Consider the following 20,024-nt stretch of genomic DNA (forward strand, 5'->3'; position numbering starts at 1 on the left):
CCCAGGCTGCAGGGGCAGAGGTTATGCAAAGGGAGAGGAGGCCGAGACTGGCGCTATTCAGGGGACCTCAGTTAGAGGGTCCCAGGCGTAGGGGCAGGGGCCGGGGAGGGGGGAGCTGGAGGAGTCTGGAATGCTCTAATGTGACAGATGGCCCCCAGCTCAGCCAACGCCTGAAGGAGGGGAGGCACAAAAGCAGAAATTCAAAGGGCTGGTTGCCGGTGGTGGGGGGGGCGTTAATGGTGCATCATGGGTCTATAACCTTGGCCTTCAGAGCTACGTGCTTCTGTGTTTTAGCGGGAGAGTGGGCAGACTGCAGCTGGTGGGCAAGGGTGCGGTCTGGACACCTGTGGATCCCTCTCACTGTCTGCCCTAAGCAGCTTTCAATAGGTTACATGATATTTTTTGGTGCCAAAGTGTCTAGGTTCAGGCATCAAATGATGACAGCCCAGGAAGGGTGCAGCCACAAAAGGGGAAACTAATTGCTTCTGTGGAACTCTGAACATCTGAAAGGATAAAAATGACTCAGGTACTGGTGGCGCAGTGGTTAAGAATCTGCCTGCCAATGCAGGGGACACGGGTTCGAGCCCTGGTCCGGGAAGATCCCACATGCCTCGGAGCAACTAAGCCCATGCGCCACAACTACTGAGCCTGCGCTCTAGAGCCCGCGAGCCACAACTACTGAGCCCACGTGCCACAACTACTGAAGCCCACGCGCCTAGAGCCCGTGCTCCGCAACAAGAGAAGCCACCGCAATGAGAAGCCCGTGCACCGCAACGAAAAGTAGCTCCCGCTCGCCGCAACTAGAGAAAGCCCGCGTGCAGCACCGAAGACCCAATGCGGCCAAAAATAAGTAAATAAACTAAAAAAATAAAACAAATAAAAATAACTTAAGTGTATCCCTTACACGTCAGGACCAAGGTACAGACTCAAGGCTCTCACTCCAGCCCAGTCCAAACTTAGGGGCTCCTCTGATGCCCTAGGAGCTGAGGAGGGCTGCGGGTAGGGGCACAGCTTCAGGGCCCTCCCCCTTGGTGACTCCAACCCAAAGAGCTTCCCTGATTTGATGCAGATGTTCCTGGAACCCACCCAAGCAAACTGGGGCTCTCAGGAAGAAGTTGGAGGCAAGCTGTCCTCGTAAATCCAGAGAACCCACCTTCCAGACTGTTCCGGGATCCTAAGTCTGTGAAGTCAGCCTGGACTTGGCCCTGGTGACATGGATCTGAGGCCAGATAAGGTGCTGGGGAGCCTGTTGGCTCAGCTTTTTACTAATGCAGGAGCCAGAACCAAAGATGGCCTGATGTCTCCGTGTCCCGGTGATGCAACATCCCCACTAGCACCTCGCCCACACACTGGGCTGGGGCGGTGCGGGGCTGAGAGCTGAGTACTACGTAGGCTCTCGAGCTTGGGTACCCAGCATGCAAGCTGCCACCCTGCACCCGAGGTACTGACCAGACTGACGGAAGAGCCCATCCATGCTGAGGTCCCACAGGAGAACAAAGGCTCCCAGAGAAGTTTCTGGAGGCCATGTCAGCAGCTAGGAGGAGAAAAAAACAGGTTAGCTGGGTCATTCCTATGGAGTAATAGCAGAAACCTTTATTACGCCATATTAAATAAGTCCCATTTAATCCTCACAAATCCACACGGTAGAAGGATATTGTCATTATTGCTACTTTACAGACGAGGAAACCAAGCTCAGAGAGGTCAAGCAACTTCCCTAGGATCACACAGCAACGAAGCAGAAAAGCCAGGATTCAATCCCAGGTCTATGTGACTTGAAATCTCCTACTCTGTCCACCTCCCTGTGTGGGAGTCTTGGTCCTTCTGCCCCTCACTCCCTGTGGTCACAGCCATGCCCCTCCAGGGCAGGAACCGGTGTAGGGAAGAGAAAGAGCTCAGAAGCACTGACTACCGTCAGCTGTACAAGGTAAAGTGCGGCCCCTCTTCGTGACCCTCACATCACTTCCAGGTCAGTGCCTTAGCTCCGAACATCTGAGCCTCGGGAGACCACTGGCTCTGGGAGGTCCTTGGTACTGAGTGCGGATCCTCAACAAGCTGGTGGGGGGAGGGTGGGCAGGGCACCCACCTGACTCAAACTCACTGGGATTCTTATTCGAACACTCCTTGAGTCTGTGGTCATAGCTGGGGATTTGGAATGTGAACAGAGTGTGACATGGAGACGTGCACCCTCCCCACCAGCGCCATCCAGTCTGGGGACACACAGGCGAGGCCAGGCCACGCCGTGCAGCACACCATCCTCCCTCTGGAGAGTGCTGAGAAAAGCCCGCTGCAGTGGGTGCTCCGGGCACTGCCCCTTCAGGACTGAGGCTCCCACCCCCACGGGCTTGGCACTGCTGCTGGCCGAGGGCCCTGAGCTGAGTGCTGCTCTGGGCATTGACCTCGGACAGAGGGAGTCCCTCACCCAAGGTCACAACCCCCTCTCCAAGTGCAGCCTTCGTCTGATAACTAGCCGATGCTGGGGTCCAAAGGCCAGGACCCCTTGCCTCAAATGGGACAACTCTAAAGGGTAATCCCAGTTCCAGAGTCCCCCAGGACTGGCCGTGGCCTGTCTTGCATTTGCTTTGCTACTCAGCTTCTCCTTCTGCCCCGGCCCTGCTGCCCTCCCTCCCTCACAGGGGTGGCTTCCTGCTTCCCAAGGATCTGACCTAAGACACCAGAACCCTGCCTCCCTCTTCCTTTCCTAACTTTTTCATAGTTGAACACGTGATCGTTCCCCAACAAGAATATAAATTCACTGACAGCATAAGCTTCCTGCTTTTGTCCACCCTCCCCAGCAAGGCTCACCTGGGAAGCATACACTAGGGCTCCAGTGACGAGCTCACATAATTCATGAGCACTAAGGCTGAAGCCTACTCACCCAGCGCCCACTGTTCACCCCACTGAAGCCCCTGGCTTCAGGGAGGGAGGCGGGCAGCAGGAACTAGTCCCCATGGGGACGCAGGATGGCCTTTCCAAAGAGACAGTTGAAGGAGCAGGGTTGGAGCGGTCTGCCCAACTCCCCCACCCCCTAGCTCTCAGAATCAACCCCGGGTATGCATGTGGGACCCCAGCAGCCCTGTGAGCCTGCTCCCCTAGCTGCCTTTGATTGGGGGTGGTCACTGAACCCCTCTTAGGCCAATCAGACTCTCTTTCCTGGGAATTTACTTAACCATGGAGCCTGGGGTACAGAGAGAAGCCGAAAGCCTGTCCTAGCATCCCGACCCTTGTCCAACTTGGTTCCAGCTTGTCCTGAGGCCCAGCTGTATCCCTGTCCTTGGATCCCACGAACCACCCCTGCACCTTCATCGGAGCGCCACCCACCCCAGCAGCTTCAGGCAGCCCCCGTGGATTTGTGCCTCTCACTAACAGCGTGCGGTTCTGAAGTACGCGAAGCCCCACGGCCACGTTCTACGCATCTAGCTGGGACACCATTTCCAGAACCTTTCTGTCCCTAGAGCTCAGCATGTAGCCTGTCCTGAACCAAGGTCTGCAAAGGAACCAATGCTACTGTTGCTGTGGGAAAATGTTCCAAGTGACAAGAAAACCAAAACCTCGGAAGTGAAACATCAGAACCCATCCTAAAGCCTGTAGTGTGATCATGTGAGTGGCAGACAGCAGCTGCCCTGCTCCTCCTTCCCCTCCGGAGACAAAGATGTTGGGCAGGGTCTCCCCCAGAAGAGGCCCCCAAGGCCAAGTGCACCCCTTTCACTGATCTGACTTCAGCCGTGGGCAGGGAGAGGAGGAGCTTTGTTTCTCCTTGCTGAAGATGGAGAACCTGACCTCTGTGCTAACTTCATTTCTTCCAGATGATGCCCAGACCCTGGGCAGAACCTCGGGGGACTCTAAGGACAAGGCAGGTCACAGGATTTCCTTACTCAGCCTTCACGTGGGACTACCAGCCCCAGTTTACAGAGTAGAAACTGAGGCATGGAGCTGATGTTAAATAACTCCCCAAGTCACACAGTAGTATGTGGAGGAGCAGGGGTCCTCTGCTCTAGGCGACCCCCCCGCCAGGTGACAGAGGTGGGGGAAGAGACAGGGCGGGGCTCGCTCACGCCTCCACGCCGTGTCAGGGTCACACAAGGACCCTCTGTGGGCGACATCTCAGACCGGCTCTTTGTGCCTCCGACGCCCGACTTTGCGTCTGTCGAGCACTGTGCAAGGAGAAAGAAGCTGCACTGACTGTGGACAGAGAATAATGGCCGCTCTGTTCCCTGTGTGGCCTGGGCCTGGGGGAGGGGCAGCGAAGGGTGGATGGGAAGGACCCCAGAGGGAAGAAGAGAGAGCCAGAGGGCTCCTTCTGGAAGGCAGCCAGTCTGCCGAGGCCGAGGAGTTCCGAGAACAATCCACCCCGCATGGTGGCTCTAATTTACGGCTGGGGTCCAGGCTCCGACTGGCAGGAATGGGACCAGCAGGAACTTGGGACCTGCCGGTCCCCGGGCAAGGGAAGGTCCTGGGTGGGGGCCAAGGCTGCATCCCCGTGCCCTGCATTCAGATCCCAGCAGCTGGTTCCCGGGCTTTCCCTGCTGGCTTCTCACTGTCTTTCTCAGTGCAAAGGTTCTGAGCCCCAGGCAGAATGCATGTCCCCCTGGCAGCAACCAGAAGGGAAGGGAGGGGAAGACAGAGCAGCTGTTCTAGGCTTTTCCAGCCGACCTACAACTCCACAGCGGGAGGCAAACACCCGAGCACCCCAGCTCAAAATTCACCAGGGCCCTCACGCCTGCAAGGCTGCTGCAGGGCTGTGCTCCCGCTGCCCGTGGGACAAGGGCCAGGACCTGTGACTTGGAGATGAGCCTGGACACAATGCGAGCACCTGCTGAGTGGCCCGGCCGAATCACACAGAGGGCCTCTGGGGGCAAAGCAACACCCTGTGAGGCACACGCTCTGGGGGGACCGGAGTGAGACCACAGGCCGGTCCCTGCACCTCCCTGACTCCGTCATCACAAGCCTCCCTCCCTCCTCCAGCCTCAGCTGGGACAAACCCAGCAGCACCCAAGGCCAGAAGAGGGTGGGTGCCCAGCCCCTCCTGCCAGCAGCCCTGCCCAGGCTGTTGTGCCGGCACGCTCCCGCCACCTGGCGGCAGGCCGCGGTCCTCACCTGGAACAGCCACTGGAGCAGTGGCACGGGGTGGTGGCCCGAGGGCAGGTAGAGGCTGCTCAGGAGGCCGCTGCGCAGGAAGGAGAGCTGCTGGGCCAGCGGGGAGCTGTGGGAGCGAAGGGACAGAGGGGCGAGGTCAGGGAGGTAGCCTTCTCAACACGCCTGTCTCCGCGAGGCTGGGTTGGGGGGGATGGTTCAGATTTCCGCTTCACCAGGATGCTAGAAGCGCGTCAGTCACTGCTCTGCACAAAACTGCTGGTGGAGCCCTGGTGCAAGCATCCGCTGGAAGGTAAAACAACCCACGGCACCATGAGAATCATCTGCTGTCCACAAACACGTCACAGTGGGGTTTTTTTTTCTTTGGTTGGTTTTGGTTTTTCTTTGGCCATGCCGTGCGGCATGCGGGATATTAGTTCCCCGACCAGGGATCGAACCCGGGCCACGGAAGTGAAAGTACTAAGTCCCAACCACTGGACTGCCAGGGAACTCCCTTCACAGTGTTTTAAACACACGACTGAGGAATACAGTTTGTCCTTCCCGTTTGACGGGGGTGGGAGGAAACTGAGGTATTTACCAGGGTTGTGAAAAGGACTTACGTTGCAATGAGGAGAGGGCCTGGGAGCCGCACCTCTTAGCCAAGGGCTCCAGGCTGCAGCGGGCGGACAGAATTACCCGTGGGGCCCACGTGGAGCCAGCATCCGGGGTCTGGTTACACAGAGTGTGTCTGCCCTGTCTTGTGTTTTTCCGAAACAAAGGGGACACCTGAGAAGATGGGAAAGTAACAGAAAGGGGCCCAAGACAGGGAAGTTTTGGGAAGGAAATAACCACCAAGGGTGCCACGTGGGATTCTTTGGAAACCACGTGAGCAGCGACGGTCCCAGGGTCAAGGGGGAAGGGCGCTCAGACTCTCTATGCTCCTGGGGCCCTAACCTGTGATTCCATTCCCGACTGGATCCAGTGGGGCCTTTCCCTCCCGCCAGGAGCTGCTGGCATGGAGAGGAGCCCTGCTTTGAGTACACTGTTGCCCCGACAGATCATCTGGACCCACAGGATCCCAGGTCCCTGTACAACGAGGAGTTGATATATTTTGTGTGGTTTTAGGGCCTCTGGTGGAAGGTGCTTCATTTCAGAGGGGCTGGCTAGACTTCATCACCCTCTTGTAGTCCTGGGCATCCCGTGGAGGCTGGGTGTGGGGTAGGATTCTCCTACTCGGTCCGTGTTTGGTGAATGCCTCTTTGCTCTCTTTCTAGATAACGTCCTAAAGGCAATTAATAAGGATTCCAGAAAATGAAAAAGTAACTTCATGTTTGTTCTTCTTTTTTAATGGCCAAATCCAGGCAAAGAACATTTCAGACAGCATTTAAAGTCATGACTCTAGAGAGAAATTTCCTCGGTCGGCCCAACCTCCTCCTTAATCTGCCAGGAACAGAATGCTTCAAAACAAAGATTCTCCCCAGAGCCAAGCTGCTGTCTGCTTGAGTATATCCAGGCAATGTACAAATTGTATATGTCTTTTTTTTTTTCAAATCATTTAGGTTCAGAGGAGAAAGCAGCTTTGTTCCTGTGCTTGTGAAGCTGGCCGTTCTAAAACAGCCCTTTATTTGTACATACAGACACGTGTGCACTCCAGGGCCGCTGGCACACACCACTCCGCTCCTCGTGCTCAGTCACGCGGATACTTCCATGGACTGACCCCCGCGATGCATGCGTGGTTCAAGCACAGCACCCCGAACACGGACAATACCCAAGCACACCGTGCCTGGAGGGCCTCACAAATTGGCAGGACCTGGCCAGGGGCCATGTGGTAAGGAGGCTGGCGCTCCGGGGACTCTAGGAGACTCTGGCTCTGGCATTCTGCTCGGGGGGCACCCGCCAGCTTCTCAGTAGGGGAATTGATCGTACAAGCCCCTGTAGGCTCAGATAAACACATTTCCGACTGCTGCTCAGAGGGAGAGATACCCCTTGGGCGACAATGTCTCCCTTCTGCTACACCACTCTGCAGTGCAGTTTCTGCCAGAGAAATGATCAGTCTGCCTCGGAGTTCACTGCTGTTGAGCTAGGCTTAGTCTGTAAGACCAGGAGCTGGAGATACGCCGAAACGGCACGGTCCGGCTGTGCCTCAAAGCAAATGGCTTTCAAGGAATTCTGTGCCGACAGCCAGATGAGACGCGAGCAATCTCCCGAGTGAGCTCGGTGCGAGGGCAGTGCTGCCTTGCCTCGCTGCACCACGAGTCCCGTCACCACTCAGTGGAAGGACAGGCCGGCGGCAGAAGTAACCTCCTGCTTGGTGGAAGGGTGGGGATGGGCCTGGCGTGCAGACACTGCCCTGATCTGAGGCAGGAGGAGAGTCTGAACAGCAGCACGTGGGGAGGCCTGGAGGAGCAGGGAAGCGGGTGGCAGGTGTGTGCGCTGCAAACTCAAACACCGCAGGTTACAGAATCAACTGTTGTCAGATTTACACAAATCCACGGCGTGTCCACAAGCCAAGAATGCTGACACCGGGTCCAGCTGAGTGCCTCTGCTTGTGGCAAAGCCAAGGCCAAGGTCAGAAGTTATCCTGAGAATGTCAGCATGTCGTGGAGCAAGAAGGGGAGGAGCAGAGCCTCCTGTTGGGCAGCAGATGCCAGGCAGGCCCAGCTGAGCGCGAAGCCCCAGCTGCCACCCTGAGGATCCCGGCGGGGGGAGGTCCCCACCCGGACAAGGAGCGGCCACAGTCAGAATGCGCTAATCCCCAGCCACCGCGGCAAGGACACGGGGCCACAGGAACAGAAGGAAGGAAGGTCGCGGGGGGTGGGGGTGATCAGCCCAAAAGGGGAATCACACAAAGGCCCTAGCCTGGGTCAGCAGGTTGGGCTCCTGGCGGAGCTCCGACCTTCTGCTTGGACTGTGGGTTCCTGATAAGGCCCACGTCAGGACCCCTCCAGCCCCCATCTCTCGTTTATTTTATGGGCAGCCGTCCCAGAGGGCGAAGTCTCTAAATGCCTCGGGAATCCCAAGTGATGGCAGAAGGCTAAACAGCGAGTGCCGTTATTTATACAGTATCAGTTTCCGCGCCTTTGCCAGGCTACTCAAATGTTAGCTTAAGTGAAATGCCGAGGAAAAGAACAGCAACAGATAGCGGTCCAAGCGCTCATCCCTGCTCCTCTTCGTTTTCCTTCCTTTGTTTAAACATCAGTGAGCGCCACGCTGGTTAGCAGCCCAGGGATCCCAGCAACAACCCGGCTGGCCACTTCTGCTGGCTCTGGATTTTGGGGGCAGGCGCAGCCAGTTGGGCAGCTCAGCCCCATCCACACTCTGTAACTGCTGGATTTATTTCACCCGGGCTTCCCCCTGGCAAAACAGGAGCTGGGGCCTGGGCCTCGGGGAGGTCCAGTGCATGTGCATCATTCACACCGTGAAGCTCCGACCCACCCCCTTCCCTGCCCACTGAAGCCATCGCGGAGGGAGGTCCCTGCTGGCTTATCAGGTACCCCGAGAACAAACTGCAAACACCTCACGGGGAGAGCAGCCGGTGCACCCAGATGACAGACATGGGTCCTGACGCTCCCGCACACACTGCGGGGGCCCGAGGTGGGGGCCCAGGGTACTTCAGCGGGCAATCTCCATGCACCCCCCGCCGGCCCCCATGGCACTGGCTCCTGCCTTGGAGCTGCCTGTGGGCGCGGGTCCTACAGCTTTTCCACTCGGGGCTGGGGGGGGATTAGAGGAGGAGGAAAAAGTTCAGCCCCTGGTACCAGCGTCTGTCACAGCATGTGACTTTGGTCCCAGGAACCGACCTGAGGTCACACGTCCAGCCAGGTGACAAACGAGAGAGGATGGCCCGGGCCACCTCCAGTCCCACAGCTGTGGGTTCTGGGAGGAGATTTCTTGCATGTAAACCTGTGTAGGTCCGAGCCGGGAGGACCAGGCCCTGCACCCTCGCTCGCTCCGCAATCTGAGACAAACTGCTGGCTTAATCTGTGCCAAGATTTCCCACTTTGTGCAGTGGAAAGAAAGACAATATCCCTCTTCACCGAACAGCAAGAAGAAGCGAATCTACTTCAAGAAGTGATTTTTAAAAATCTCCTTCACTTCTCCCCCCAAACCTCTAATGATAAAAACGATACATGTTTATCACAGAAAGTGTGGAAAATACAGAGGAGTCTAATGAGGAGAATAAAAGTCACCTGCAATCTCACAAAGTGTTCACTTTTTCTCCAGTGAGAAATTGAACCATACTGTTCTTTGAGAGATCAAGTAACATTTTCTTCTTCCTCCATCTTCATGCTTCCGGCTGCGCACAACGGGATAATTATTGAACGGCTAGCAAGTAATCCTCACTCTTGTGTCTGGGCTTGAAGTCCTTGGCACAAACAGGAAATAAAGGATGACCCACCCCCCTCCCCAGGCTAAAGGGTGACCTTCAGGAAGTGGCCCTTCCCCAGCGCATGGCAGGCGCCCCCTGACCTGGCCACGGGCAGGGCGCGGGCATTCCTCCAGGAAGCCCTGCGAGCCAGGTCCTGCAGCCCCATCTCTGCTCTGCTTCGTGAGCAAACCTGAGGGCGCAGGGTCTGGATTCCCCGCTCCAGGGAAGCTGGCTGGCCACCTGGCCCCATTTGGCATGGCCGCTCGGATCCCAGGCCACCGCACCACGGGCCATCTCATCTGTCAAACACTTCCTGCTGGCCGTCCAGCCTGGGACAGAAAACCTGCTGTTGGCACAAAGCCCGAGGAGCAGCAGCTCAGGAAGCCGCCTGCCTTTCCCCTCTTATCTCTTCCACTGCCGTGGAGCCGTGCTCTGTCCCTCTCCTTCCTCCAGCTCCACTATCTTTCTTCTTTCCCTTCATTCCTTTCCCCCCCCTTTTCATCATCTCTTTATTAGAAATATTTTCAATTTGGCAATGGGAACTTCTACCAATATTCATACCCTCATACCCAATCACCTCACATCACATCCAGGGATCTATTCCAGAACTGCAGGCAAAATATTTCTGTATAAGGATACTCTCTACCACATTGTTTACAATGGGGGGAATAATTGGAAACAACCTGTATGTTGAGAAAAATGAGGAAAATGGTTAAATATGTTCGGGCATCAATGCCATGGGATATAGTTTCACCATTAATATTTCTTTGTCTAATTGCAACATTTGGGCCTTGTTTGGATCCTGATTTCAACAACATATTAAAAAAACACTTAAAAGACAATCAAGGAAATCTGAATGCTGACTGATATTAATGCTATTAAGAAATTCCTATATTTTTTAGGTGTAATAATGTATTGAAGTTTTGTCTAAAGATAGAGTCTTTTAGAGACACAGACTGAAGTACTTACAGAATTAAATTGTATGTGTCTGGGATTTGCTTAAAAATAATCCCGAGGGGACAACATTAGTGGGCAGGGGTAGAGATGAACCAAGATTGGCTTTGAGTTGGTAACTGATGTTGAGTGATGGGTACATGGAGGTACATGTATGTTTGAAACTTCCCATGATAAAGAGTTTTAAAGGAAACACATCAAAACATTGTTATCTTTCTATTATAAAATAAGATGGACTAGCGGGAAAACAGAACAAGATTCCTGCATTCCAGTGCTAATGTGGCCCCAACCTCCACGTGCCTTACAGGCTGCGGCAGGGGTTGGGGGGGGGCTGGCGGCCTCTCCTCCATCCCCTCGCTGCCAAGGCCCAGCAGGGCACCAGCCCCCTGGAGGGCCGCTGCACTGTATCCTGCGCGCTTTCTCTCTCTTATTCTTAGACATGTGAACTCACAGTTGCAAGCATTGCATGGTATTGTGGTAAAGTTTTCAAAAATCCCCTAAAAAATCAACATAGTCAGGGGCTATGTGATAATGACCATGAACACCTTCTAACGAGAGGAGGACCAGGGTGGCTGTCCCAACGTTATACAGAGTGTACCTGGGGCTGGGGACAAACTTTTCAGGGTCAGCATCACACACAGACCCAAGGAGGAGGAGGAAGTGGCCATGACAGGCTCTGGAGAACTGCTGGATGGCCGGGAAAGTGGCTCCAGTGTTGATGGAGACATAACCCCAAAGGCATGTATGATGGGTGTGACCAGAGCCGTTCCATGAAACTGGGGCATGGGGGAGGAAGAGGCAACACAATCACAGAACAGATGCCTAATATCTGCTGTAATGTAAGATTTTTTAAAGTGTGTACATCTAAATTAGTAAATGAAATATTATAAGTAGATGTGTGCTATTTCATCTGTTTCCCTAAAAGCTGACATATCCAAGTTGGCAAAACACAGCTTTGGATTGCCTCATTTGGGGTGGTCCTTACCACGGAGTTCCCTGAGGGAGGGGCCTGGTAATGCCACGCCGGTGTTTACCTGAGGAACAGCTCTTCCAGGCGGCTCCGTGGCTTCAGGTGTGAACAGTCCAGGATGCAGGGCAGAGGGTGATGCCGGGGTAGAAACACAGTCTCGCCTGGATGTACTGCTGGGATGACCTGCAGTGACACGGAGAACCTCTCCACCAGCTTCCTGGCAAAGGAAGGGGCAGGAGAGCCGGGCGTCAGCAGGCACACCTGGTCTGCAGCCTGGAGGGAGGCCAGGGAGGACCAGATGGCTGCCCCCGCCCTGCAGCCCCCGCCTGGTGGAGACCAGACCAGGGACACGGCGCCACCTGCTGACGGAGGGGGAGCCCGAGAGATGCAGACTGAGGAGCCCTTCCCCCTCCCACTCTCTGTCAGACCCCAACCCCTCCCTCAGGGCCTTAGTCCAGGAGCCAGAATCCTGGTCCCAAATCCTGCCCCACCCATGGGCTCTGTTCAAACTTTCACTGAGTGCCCACGACTGCGGGTGTCAGGCGCTGAAGGATGAGTCAGGCGTGGGTTGCCCTTGCACGGCCAGGAAAAGTGTGACGGGATCACGGCAATGCCCTCCAGCAAGGGGACCAGCCTCAGAGCTGCCACACGGTGCCTCGAGGGGCAGAGGAGAGAAGCGCTGGGCGGGCGCAGCAGGTCGGGGAGGGTCCCTGCTCGGACTCTCCCTCTGAGCAGCGTCCTCAAGCTCCCGTGAGCAGGACTCTCCAGGGAGCCTGCTAAATGCAGACACCCAGGCCCACGCTGCCCCGAGAGGCTCATGTAGTGGATCAGAGCTGGGCCCCACGGACAGGTTAGAAACAGGGAGAAAGAGAGGGGATACGTTCCGACTCGATGGGCACGCATCTAAGGGAGGCGGTGAAGAGGATTCCTAAGAATGAGGCAGATCTCTGCACCACACAGGATGGAACGATCCCCTGAGCACAGTACGCAGTGGGTGAAAATAGCAAGTTGCAGAATAGGAAGTGCATGTGTGTGTGTGTGTGTGTGTGTGTGTGTGTGCGCGCACGTGCAGGTCAACACACAGACATGCACACGCACGTTCTTAGACACACGCAACACCCACACACATCTGATGTGCCCAACCAAGGTCTGGGGTCGTCCCTAGGGAACGGGATGGGGGAGGGGAAGGAAGAAGAGACATTTCCTGTTTATTTCACGCAACTGTGTTCTGCTTGATTTTGCAGTAACGTAACATACACTTAACAATAAAAATAACAAAATAAAACGAGCCACAGGCACTGCACCCCCTCCTCCCACTAAAGGAAGGCCCATACCCAGGTCCTCAGCCAGACCTGAGGCAGTGAACTCGGAGGGGACGCTGCCAGGGACTCCCGTGAGGATCTGGGACCGAGTGGCCGGCACTGGAAGTGGAGGTGCAGAGCTGGTGGCCCACCAGCTGGCCAGAGGAAACCTGTCACTCTCTGGCCAAGTGACCCAAGGTAAGGAGGGTCATCCTAAGGATGAAATGGCACAATGAATGGGAATGACGTCGGAAAACTGGGGAGATTCTGATCCCGCAGCCTTTGGAAGTAGCCTTGACAAACCACCACACAAATGGTGAAACAATTTTCTGTTCTGTTAATTTCTTTGCTCTTTGAGTTTTTGGCTATCTACGGTTCCCTATGTTGTTTTTATAATTTTAAGAAAGGTACAAGTTATTAGAAGTCTGTAAGAACGAGGCTCATCTGTAAAAAGGTCTCAGCTCCTGTCCCCCACACCATCGTTCAAAGGGACTTTTGTGATGTTAAATATAATGTATGTGCATTATTAAGAACTCTGAGATGACTCTCTCGCATCTAATTGAGGATTTCCTGTGCAGCCCAGAACTGAGGATAAAGGATGATGCTGTGGTATAAATATCCTCCCCTCCCCTGCCCCAGCACACACATAAGGTCTTTTAACTTTAAGGAACAGAGAATATAGGACATTGTCTATTCAAGACGCAAGCAATCCTCGGAGTAGGAGCAGATGATCTGCTCAGGATGATTGGGGGTCTTTCTATGATGCGTAATTGTGGTGGTCACGTGACTCCTGGTCACAGGCGACCTGCCCGCCAGATGGTAGCCAGCCCCCAGCCTCGGCCTCACCCGTTCCAGACCCACACCCCTTGGCACCCCCCATCCCACCCCCGGCCCCATTCAGGGATGGAAGAGGCTGCTGGCTTTGTACATCAGTGAGTAATTTTCTTTGAAGCAGAGAACTGAACTGTCCCATCAAAATGATCCCACATCAAAACAACCACCTCAGTGGCTGCTGTCAAAAAAGACTTTCTCAAAGTACTACTTGAAAATGTCACGTGCCCAGAAAATTATCAGCAATTTCATAGCCTGGAACACTGTATGCCCAGATAACTCCCTTTCTGTGGGGAATTTTCAAAACATCCAGGCAATGATTTCCAGAATCCTGGATGCACTCAGGAGAAAGGCAAAGAGCTAGAAAGATTATTCTGGCTACAGAGATGTCTCAAAATGTTTACTTCCAAGGCTATCCATCCAGTGAGCGGGGAACCTGGAAAGCGAATCCACGGCCCCCGACATAGAAAACTGCTTCATCACTCATGATGCCACCAAGGCCTTTGGCCCAAACCCACTGATTCCATTCAGTCCTCATGCTCTGCAGGGAGCCATCGTGAGACCGCAAGGCACCCTCTCCCTGCCCCTGGGCAGTGTGTGGAAACGGGGACCAGTTAAGAGACAGGCGTCCCCTAATCCGGGCCAGGGGCCAGCAACTGCACACAGGCTGTGGCCTCCTCTCGCCTGCCTGTTTCTGCAAACGAGGTCTCAGTGCAACACAAGGAGGCTCGCCGGTTACGGATGGCTGACATGGTTGACGGGTGCTTTCCCGCCACGGCAGCACAGCCACGCAGCCGCCGACAGGCTGTGTGGTCCTCAAAGCCTGAAATATTTACTATTCACAGGCTTTACAGAAAGTCTGCTGATCCCCGATCAAGTCCAAAGACAATTAGCAGAAAGACCTGAGAAAAAAAGCACACGGGCAGCCAAGGTGTTGCTTGGGATCCTCTCTGGGCATCAGTGACGGTGGGAACCATTTGGGGGTCCTGAGAGTGGGGGCCCCCAGGTGTCTGCGTGTCATCGCTCACGTCCCTCGGTGAGTGGATGCAGAATGCTGACTCGGCATCAGCACCCAAACCAGACCATCATGGCTGGGACCTGAATAACGTCACCCGGACGCACAGAAAAAGCAAAGCCCGGACAGGCAGGCGATCCAGGGTGTGTGGACCAGCCTGCCCTCAGTCACATGGGGGCACGTGGGGCCTGAGGGAGGGAGGGGAGAAAGGAAAGGAAGGCAGACAGACAGACAGACAGATCTGTCCTGGCTCCATTTTCCCCCTCGGCTGCTGCCCAGTCTTCTCTTTTGCCATCTCCTCTCGTTCTCCTCTGAACCTATTCCAGGCAGGCTCGCCCCCAGTCGCCCCCCAGGGCTGCTCCTGTCAAGGTCACTGTGACCTCTACGCTGTGCCCTCCGGCCCCTGCTCTTCTCTCTATGCCGGCTCCCAGCTGATCTCATCTGGTTTTGCAGCTCTAAATGTCACCTATACATGGTGATTCCCAAGCTGGCCTCTCTAGACAAGGGGGTCCTTGTCTTGGTCTCACCCCGGGGGTCCCCCAAGTGAACTCTTGTTCCCGTGCCTGCCAGCCCCCAGCGTACGTCACTCAGCCCTCCTCCATTAAATGAAGACAACTCCGACCTCCCAGCTGCTCAGGCCAAAAACTCCGGGGTCCCTCCGATTCCTCTCTTTCTCCCAGAGCCTCCTTCCAGCTCGTCAGCAAACCCTGTCGGTTCTACCCTGAAAACGTACCCAGAGTTTGCCTCCTCCTCACCACCCGGCCCTGACTTCTCCCGGATTACTACCACGGCGCCCTCCGCCCCCACCTCCCCCCCGCGCCCCCCAGTCTACCCTCCACCCTGTTCAGATGAGCGGCAGCCAGCTTCCTGCAGCCTCCCTAACCTCCTCTCCCCTCACTGCTGCCGCCGCCGCGAGGCCCTCCCAGGGCCGCCTCTCACCATCTTCAGGGCTCTGCTGAAAAGTCAGCCACTCACAGAGGCCTTCCCTGACCCCTCCTCCTAACCTTCCAGCCCTCCCAGCACTGCTGACACCCCCTCCCCACTCTCTCCTTTCTCAGGAGCACTTGTCACACAGCTTCCTTCATTCACCGTGTGCACTGGTGGTATCCCCGCCCTGACGGCGAGCAACACGGGGGCAGAGACCTCTGTCTGGTTCTCTTCCTGCTGTATCCCCAGAATATGCACAGAGCCCAGCACAAAGTTGGCACATAACAGATGTTTAACGGATGGGTGGACAGACGGATGGACAGACGGACGGACAAATGGATGGATGGATAACAGGGTACCCTGAAGATGAATTCAACTGTGGTCCTCAGGTATCTCTGAGACTCCATGGTACAGATGACTCCAGCCCTCCCTCCAGACAATGGGCCAGCAGACTCCAGCCCAGACGACAGCTCTGACAGAAGCCGCCTTCCTTCCCCACACAGGGGAAGACAGAAAATGTCCCGTGGCTGTATTTTCCCATTTAAAGTCAGTGTTCATTCAGACTGTAGTTTGAGACCTGGTTCCACACGATTGGGCAGACAACTGGGGAAGAGCAGGCCGTATTTTATACCTCTCTGTCTTCAAAGGCCCACACTAGACCCTGACACACAGTAAGTGAATAAATCCTTCTCGAATCAATGAACAGATGTGGAATTAAGAGAAGGATGCAGCTTGAGAACTCATCAACAGCACACAAATCACGGTTGAAACCGTCCAAAACCAAGGGCAGGTGAGCACTTAAACCCTCTGCCTGGAGAGGTGGGTGCAGGGACTTGGCCCTGAGTGGGCACACGCCTCCCCTCCCACCTGTGCCCACTCCCCGCACCTGTGCTCTGGTGTGAGCGGCACCTCTTCATCAGGATCCAAGGAATTGAGGTCAAGACAGTCCTGCAGAAGCAGCTTCTCTCGCTCCTGCTCCAGGGCCTGTTCCCTGCCAGAAGGTGAGAGATGACAACAGGGTCAGTGCAGTGCCTGCTCATCCAGCCCCGTCACTGGGCCGCAGGGGCCTCCCAGGGCACAGCAAGGCCTCGGCATGGGGACCAGGGAGCCCGGGGCCCTGTCTCCCTGCACAAAGCTCTCAAACTTAGATTCCTGGGGCGGGGGAGGGACTGCACTGCATCAGCTGTGCTGCCTGAAAGAAGACAATTTACTCTACACAACTTCAAACGCACCTTTGTGTACTTTGTTCTGGCATTTGCTCGCTTTTTAACACACCAGGGACAGGGCCTAGCCCTTCTGCTCCTCCCGGGTCCAGCCACACTGACCAGGAGCAGCCCCTGTGGCCATGGCTCCCCCAGGCCTGCCTCTCCGGCCCCAAGTGGCAGCCCCCCAGGGCCTGCTCCTTCCCTACGGCGCCTGCCCTGCCCCTGAGTCCGTTTTCTCCCTCCAGGCCTGAGCGCCTCACTTCCTTTTTCAATCGGCCCCACCAGAGGCCCTGCGTGCCAACCATCATCTTGCCGGAGCCCGGCTCCCTCACCTCCTGCCCTGACCACGCACAAACCCCAAGGGGGCACCGGTCCCCGCTTGGCCTTCTGCATCCTTGTTCCCTCCGGCTGTTGAGGGAGCCCTGGGAGCCCCCCGGCCCTCACCCTGCCCTCCGGGTGCTCACCCTGGCTTTGCCCACTGGTCCTCGGTTCTCAAAGGCTTCGCCTCCAGCCCAGCCTGTCTTGGGTTCAGATCCTTTGAGCCAGCCACTAGATGGATGATTTCCAGCCAAATGCGGCCGGTCCTCCCGACATTGCACACCCAATTCTCAATTACTCTTCCCTACACAGGCCCCAGCCACCCAGGGCAGCAGGTCCCACGGGAGCTCCCCGAGGCCCCGTCTCATCACCATTCACCCTATTTCCCCCTCACGCTTCCCAACCATTCTCCGTAACGCAGCCTGAGCGCTCTCTCTTAAACACGTGGCAAAACACATCAGGACCTGCTTAAAATTTGCCCACGACTCGACCCTGTGTTCATGAGGCTCCCGTTCACATCTCGGCTGCATCTTCTGCTCTGTCCACTCCCCACACTCTGGCACCGAGAATACCAGTCCTAGCCAGCCAGGAGAGGCACGGTCTGTCCTTCCTGCCTTTATATGTGAGGTCACTCCTGCTGCCCTCCCAACTCTTATCCTCCAAGGTCCAAGGACAAGGATCCCCCTCCTGGGGAGCCTGTCCTAACTCCCAGGCTAAGTTAGATGCCATTATTCCAGGCCCCTCCATAGCAGCTTTACAGCACGGGAAATAGTAGAATCACTGCGTTCAATTCCAGGTGAGTGGGGCTCACCATCATATCTGTATATCCGGTGCCTGGCACAGGGTGCAGCGCAGAGCAGGAACCTTCCCATGCCAGGCACTGAGGAGTGGGTAGTTCCCCACGCGTGTTTACTTTCCTGCTGACACTTCTGAGTATCTAATATATTTACAGCTGGATACCGTACAAACATATAGACACAGCCCCTTCCCTAACTTACCCTCTGGTTAGGAAAAAATATACTCAGGTAAAGGAGTTAAACAACAAAAGTCATGGGCTATTAAGAGCCCAGAGGAGGGAGATGACTCTGGGGTGGGGTCAGGAATAGACACAGGAGAGAAAACAATCATTCATCCCACACGTGTGTTTAACCCCCTCCTGCGGGCAAGAACATGGGCTGGGAATTGGGAAAAACAGAGACCAGTGAGATGTCATTCCGACAAGAACCCAAGTATCAGACAACAGCCCCGCCTCTTAACTTCCGCAAAGAGAGTGTGCACACACTGAGCAAACAACACCAGAGAAGGGATGAGAACACAGAATAAGTCCGTGGGCAACGTGCTCCCGTGTGTCAAAGCGCAAGCCCAGGGGTGAAGTCCACCGCACCCCAGCCGCCCCAGTCCTCGCGGGCAGTGGAGGAGCAGGATTCTAGTGTCTTCATCACTAGAATGGTGTCTTCACCACTAAATGGGCCCTCAGTGCAAGCCAACCATGGCACCTGCTTTCCAGTAAAGAAAGAGCACGGGGGTTGGTTTCCATCCCCACCTCCGCCTCCCTAAGGGATTTCCAGTTCTGACGGGATGTGACTTTTGCCTTTAGAAACCAACTTCCACGTGAGACACGCTCACCGTAATCCCGGGGGGAGGGCAGGTGAACTAGACCAAGCGCTACGGAATAACGAGCAAAGCGTGCTCAGGTGGTGGTGTGGGGCAGGGCGCAGGAAAAGCTGGCACCTTAGCCCCCACCCCTCCCACTCCACCTCCGTCACCGTCGAGTCGATCGTCAGGCTGTGCGCCTCAGTATCAAAGCAGTGTGCTTCTTCCGCTTCGCTCAGTGGGAGCTGAGCAAGCCCTAAACTGGCATGAACTGGGCAGAACAGCACCGAGGTGGAGAGAGAACCGGAACGAGGGCTCTGTGCATGGTGAGGGTCCGGGGCTCTCTGCCTCAGAGATGCTGCCCTTTGACCCGCTACTGTTCTGCACACTCCTTATTCACCAGGGCACACAGGGCACTCAGGAGGCATGCTGATGGCGGGGGTAGGCTGCTTTATCCTGAGAGGAATTTGCTCTGAGTCTCTGAGGACAAACCCATGAAATTACTGCCAACCCCACAGAAATGAAGAGCCCCATGATGGACCCTCCCCACTCACCTCTTCTCCTGCAGTAAGTAATCCAAGCTGTTAACATAGCACTCGGAGTCCCCAGAGGCGAGCTGGAGAAGCCACACGGGAATGGGCAAGAAAGAGAAAGACAAAGACGGAGGGAAAAAGAATAAAACTGAAGCTATGTTAAGCCCTTTACTTATTTTGTTTACTTTTCTGAATAGGCAATACATTCACTCGCTCACCTCCATCCCCAGCCGCCCAGGTCCCTCCCCACAGGTGACCACAGGTGTTTACTGCTGGCCGTGCTTTCCGAGATACTGTACGCACAGACAAGCAAACAGTAATACATCATAGACTCTCTCCTTCAACACAGGTGGTAGCACGCTACACCCCCTATTCTGCACTTTGCTGATTTTCAGTTAACAATATGTCTTCAGGGTCATTCCATATCAATACTGAAGAGATAGTTTCTTTTTTTAAAAAAACCACTTCCATGGTATTCTGATTTATGATTAGAACATAATTTATTAGTTCCCTAGTGATTGGCATTTTGGTTATTGGCAATCTTGAGCTATTACAAATAAATAAATCCTATTCTTAGAATAAATTTCCCAGATCTATGGGCTCAAATGTCCCCACAGTCTTCCCAGCAACCAGTTTATTCCTGGCTTAAAGTTCATCACTGAAGTTTCCACTTAGGAATCCCAGGTCGCTGGACCACAGTTAGCCTGAGGCTTTGTGCCTGACCTCGCCCAGACCCATAATCCCAACCACAGCTGCAAAAGCCTTGAAGGGCCCACACAGGGGCGGCATCAAATACGGCACCACCCCAAGCATTTTTATTAGCAGGAGTTAGGAGCAGAAATAAAGGGAGAGATGCAGCCCAGCCTTGGGGGCCCAAACTCCCAGCCACGAGGGCCCAGGGTCTGGGGAGAGGTGGCGGGGTGTGTGTGGCCAAGGAG

General features: G+C 55.2%; 1 protein-coding gene across 1 annotated transcript in view; it reads right to left on the minus strand.

Moving 5' to 3' along the window:
- Positions 1-20,024, minus strand: part of FAM178B (family with sequence similarity 178 member B) — a 97,429-nt gene that overhangs the window by 62,777 nt on the left and 14,628 nt on the right. The window contains 5 exon segments of the mRNA XM_061210911.1: positions 1,450-1,534; positions 5,095-5,200; positions 11,428-11,580; positions 16,324-16,428; positions 19,108-19,169. Coding sequence (XP_061066894.1) covers positions 1,450-1,534; positions 5,095-5,200; positions 11,428-11,580; positions 16,324-16,428; positions 19,108-19,169 — 511 coding nt within the window.

This window comes from Eubalaena glacialis, chromosome 14 (assembly GCF_028564815.1).
Source record: "Eubalaena glacialis isolate mEubGla1 chromosome 14, mEubGla1.1.hap2.+ XY, whole genome shotgun sequence".
NCBI lineage: Eukaryota > Metazoa > Chordata > Mammalia > Artiodactyla > Balaenidae > Eubalaena > Eubalaena glacialis.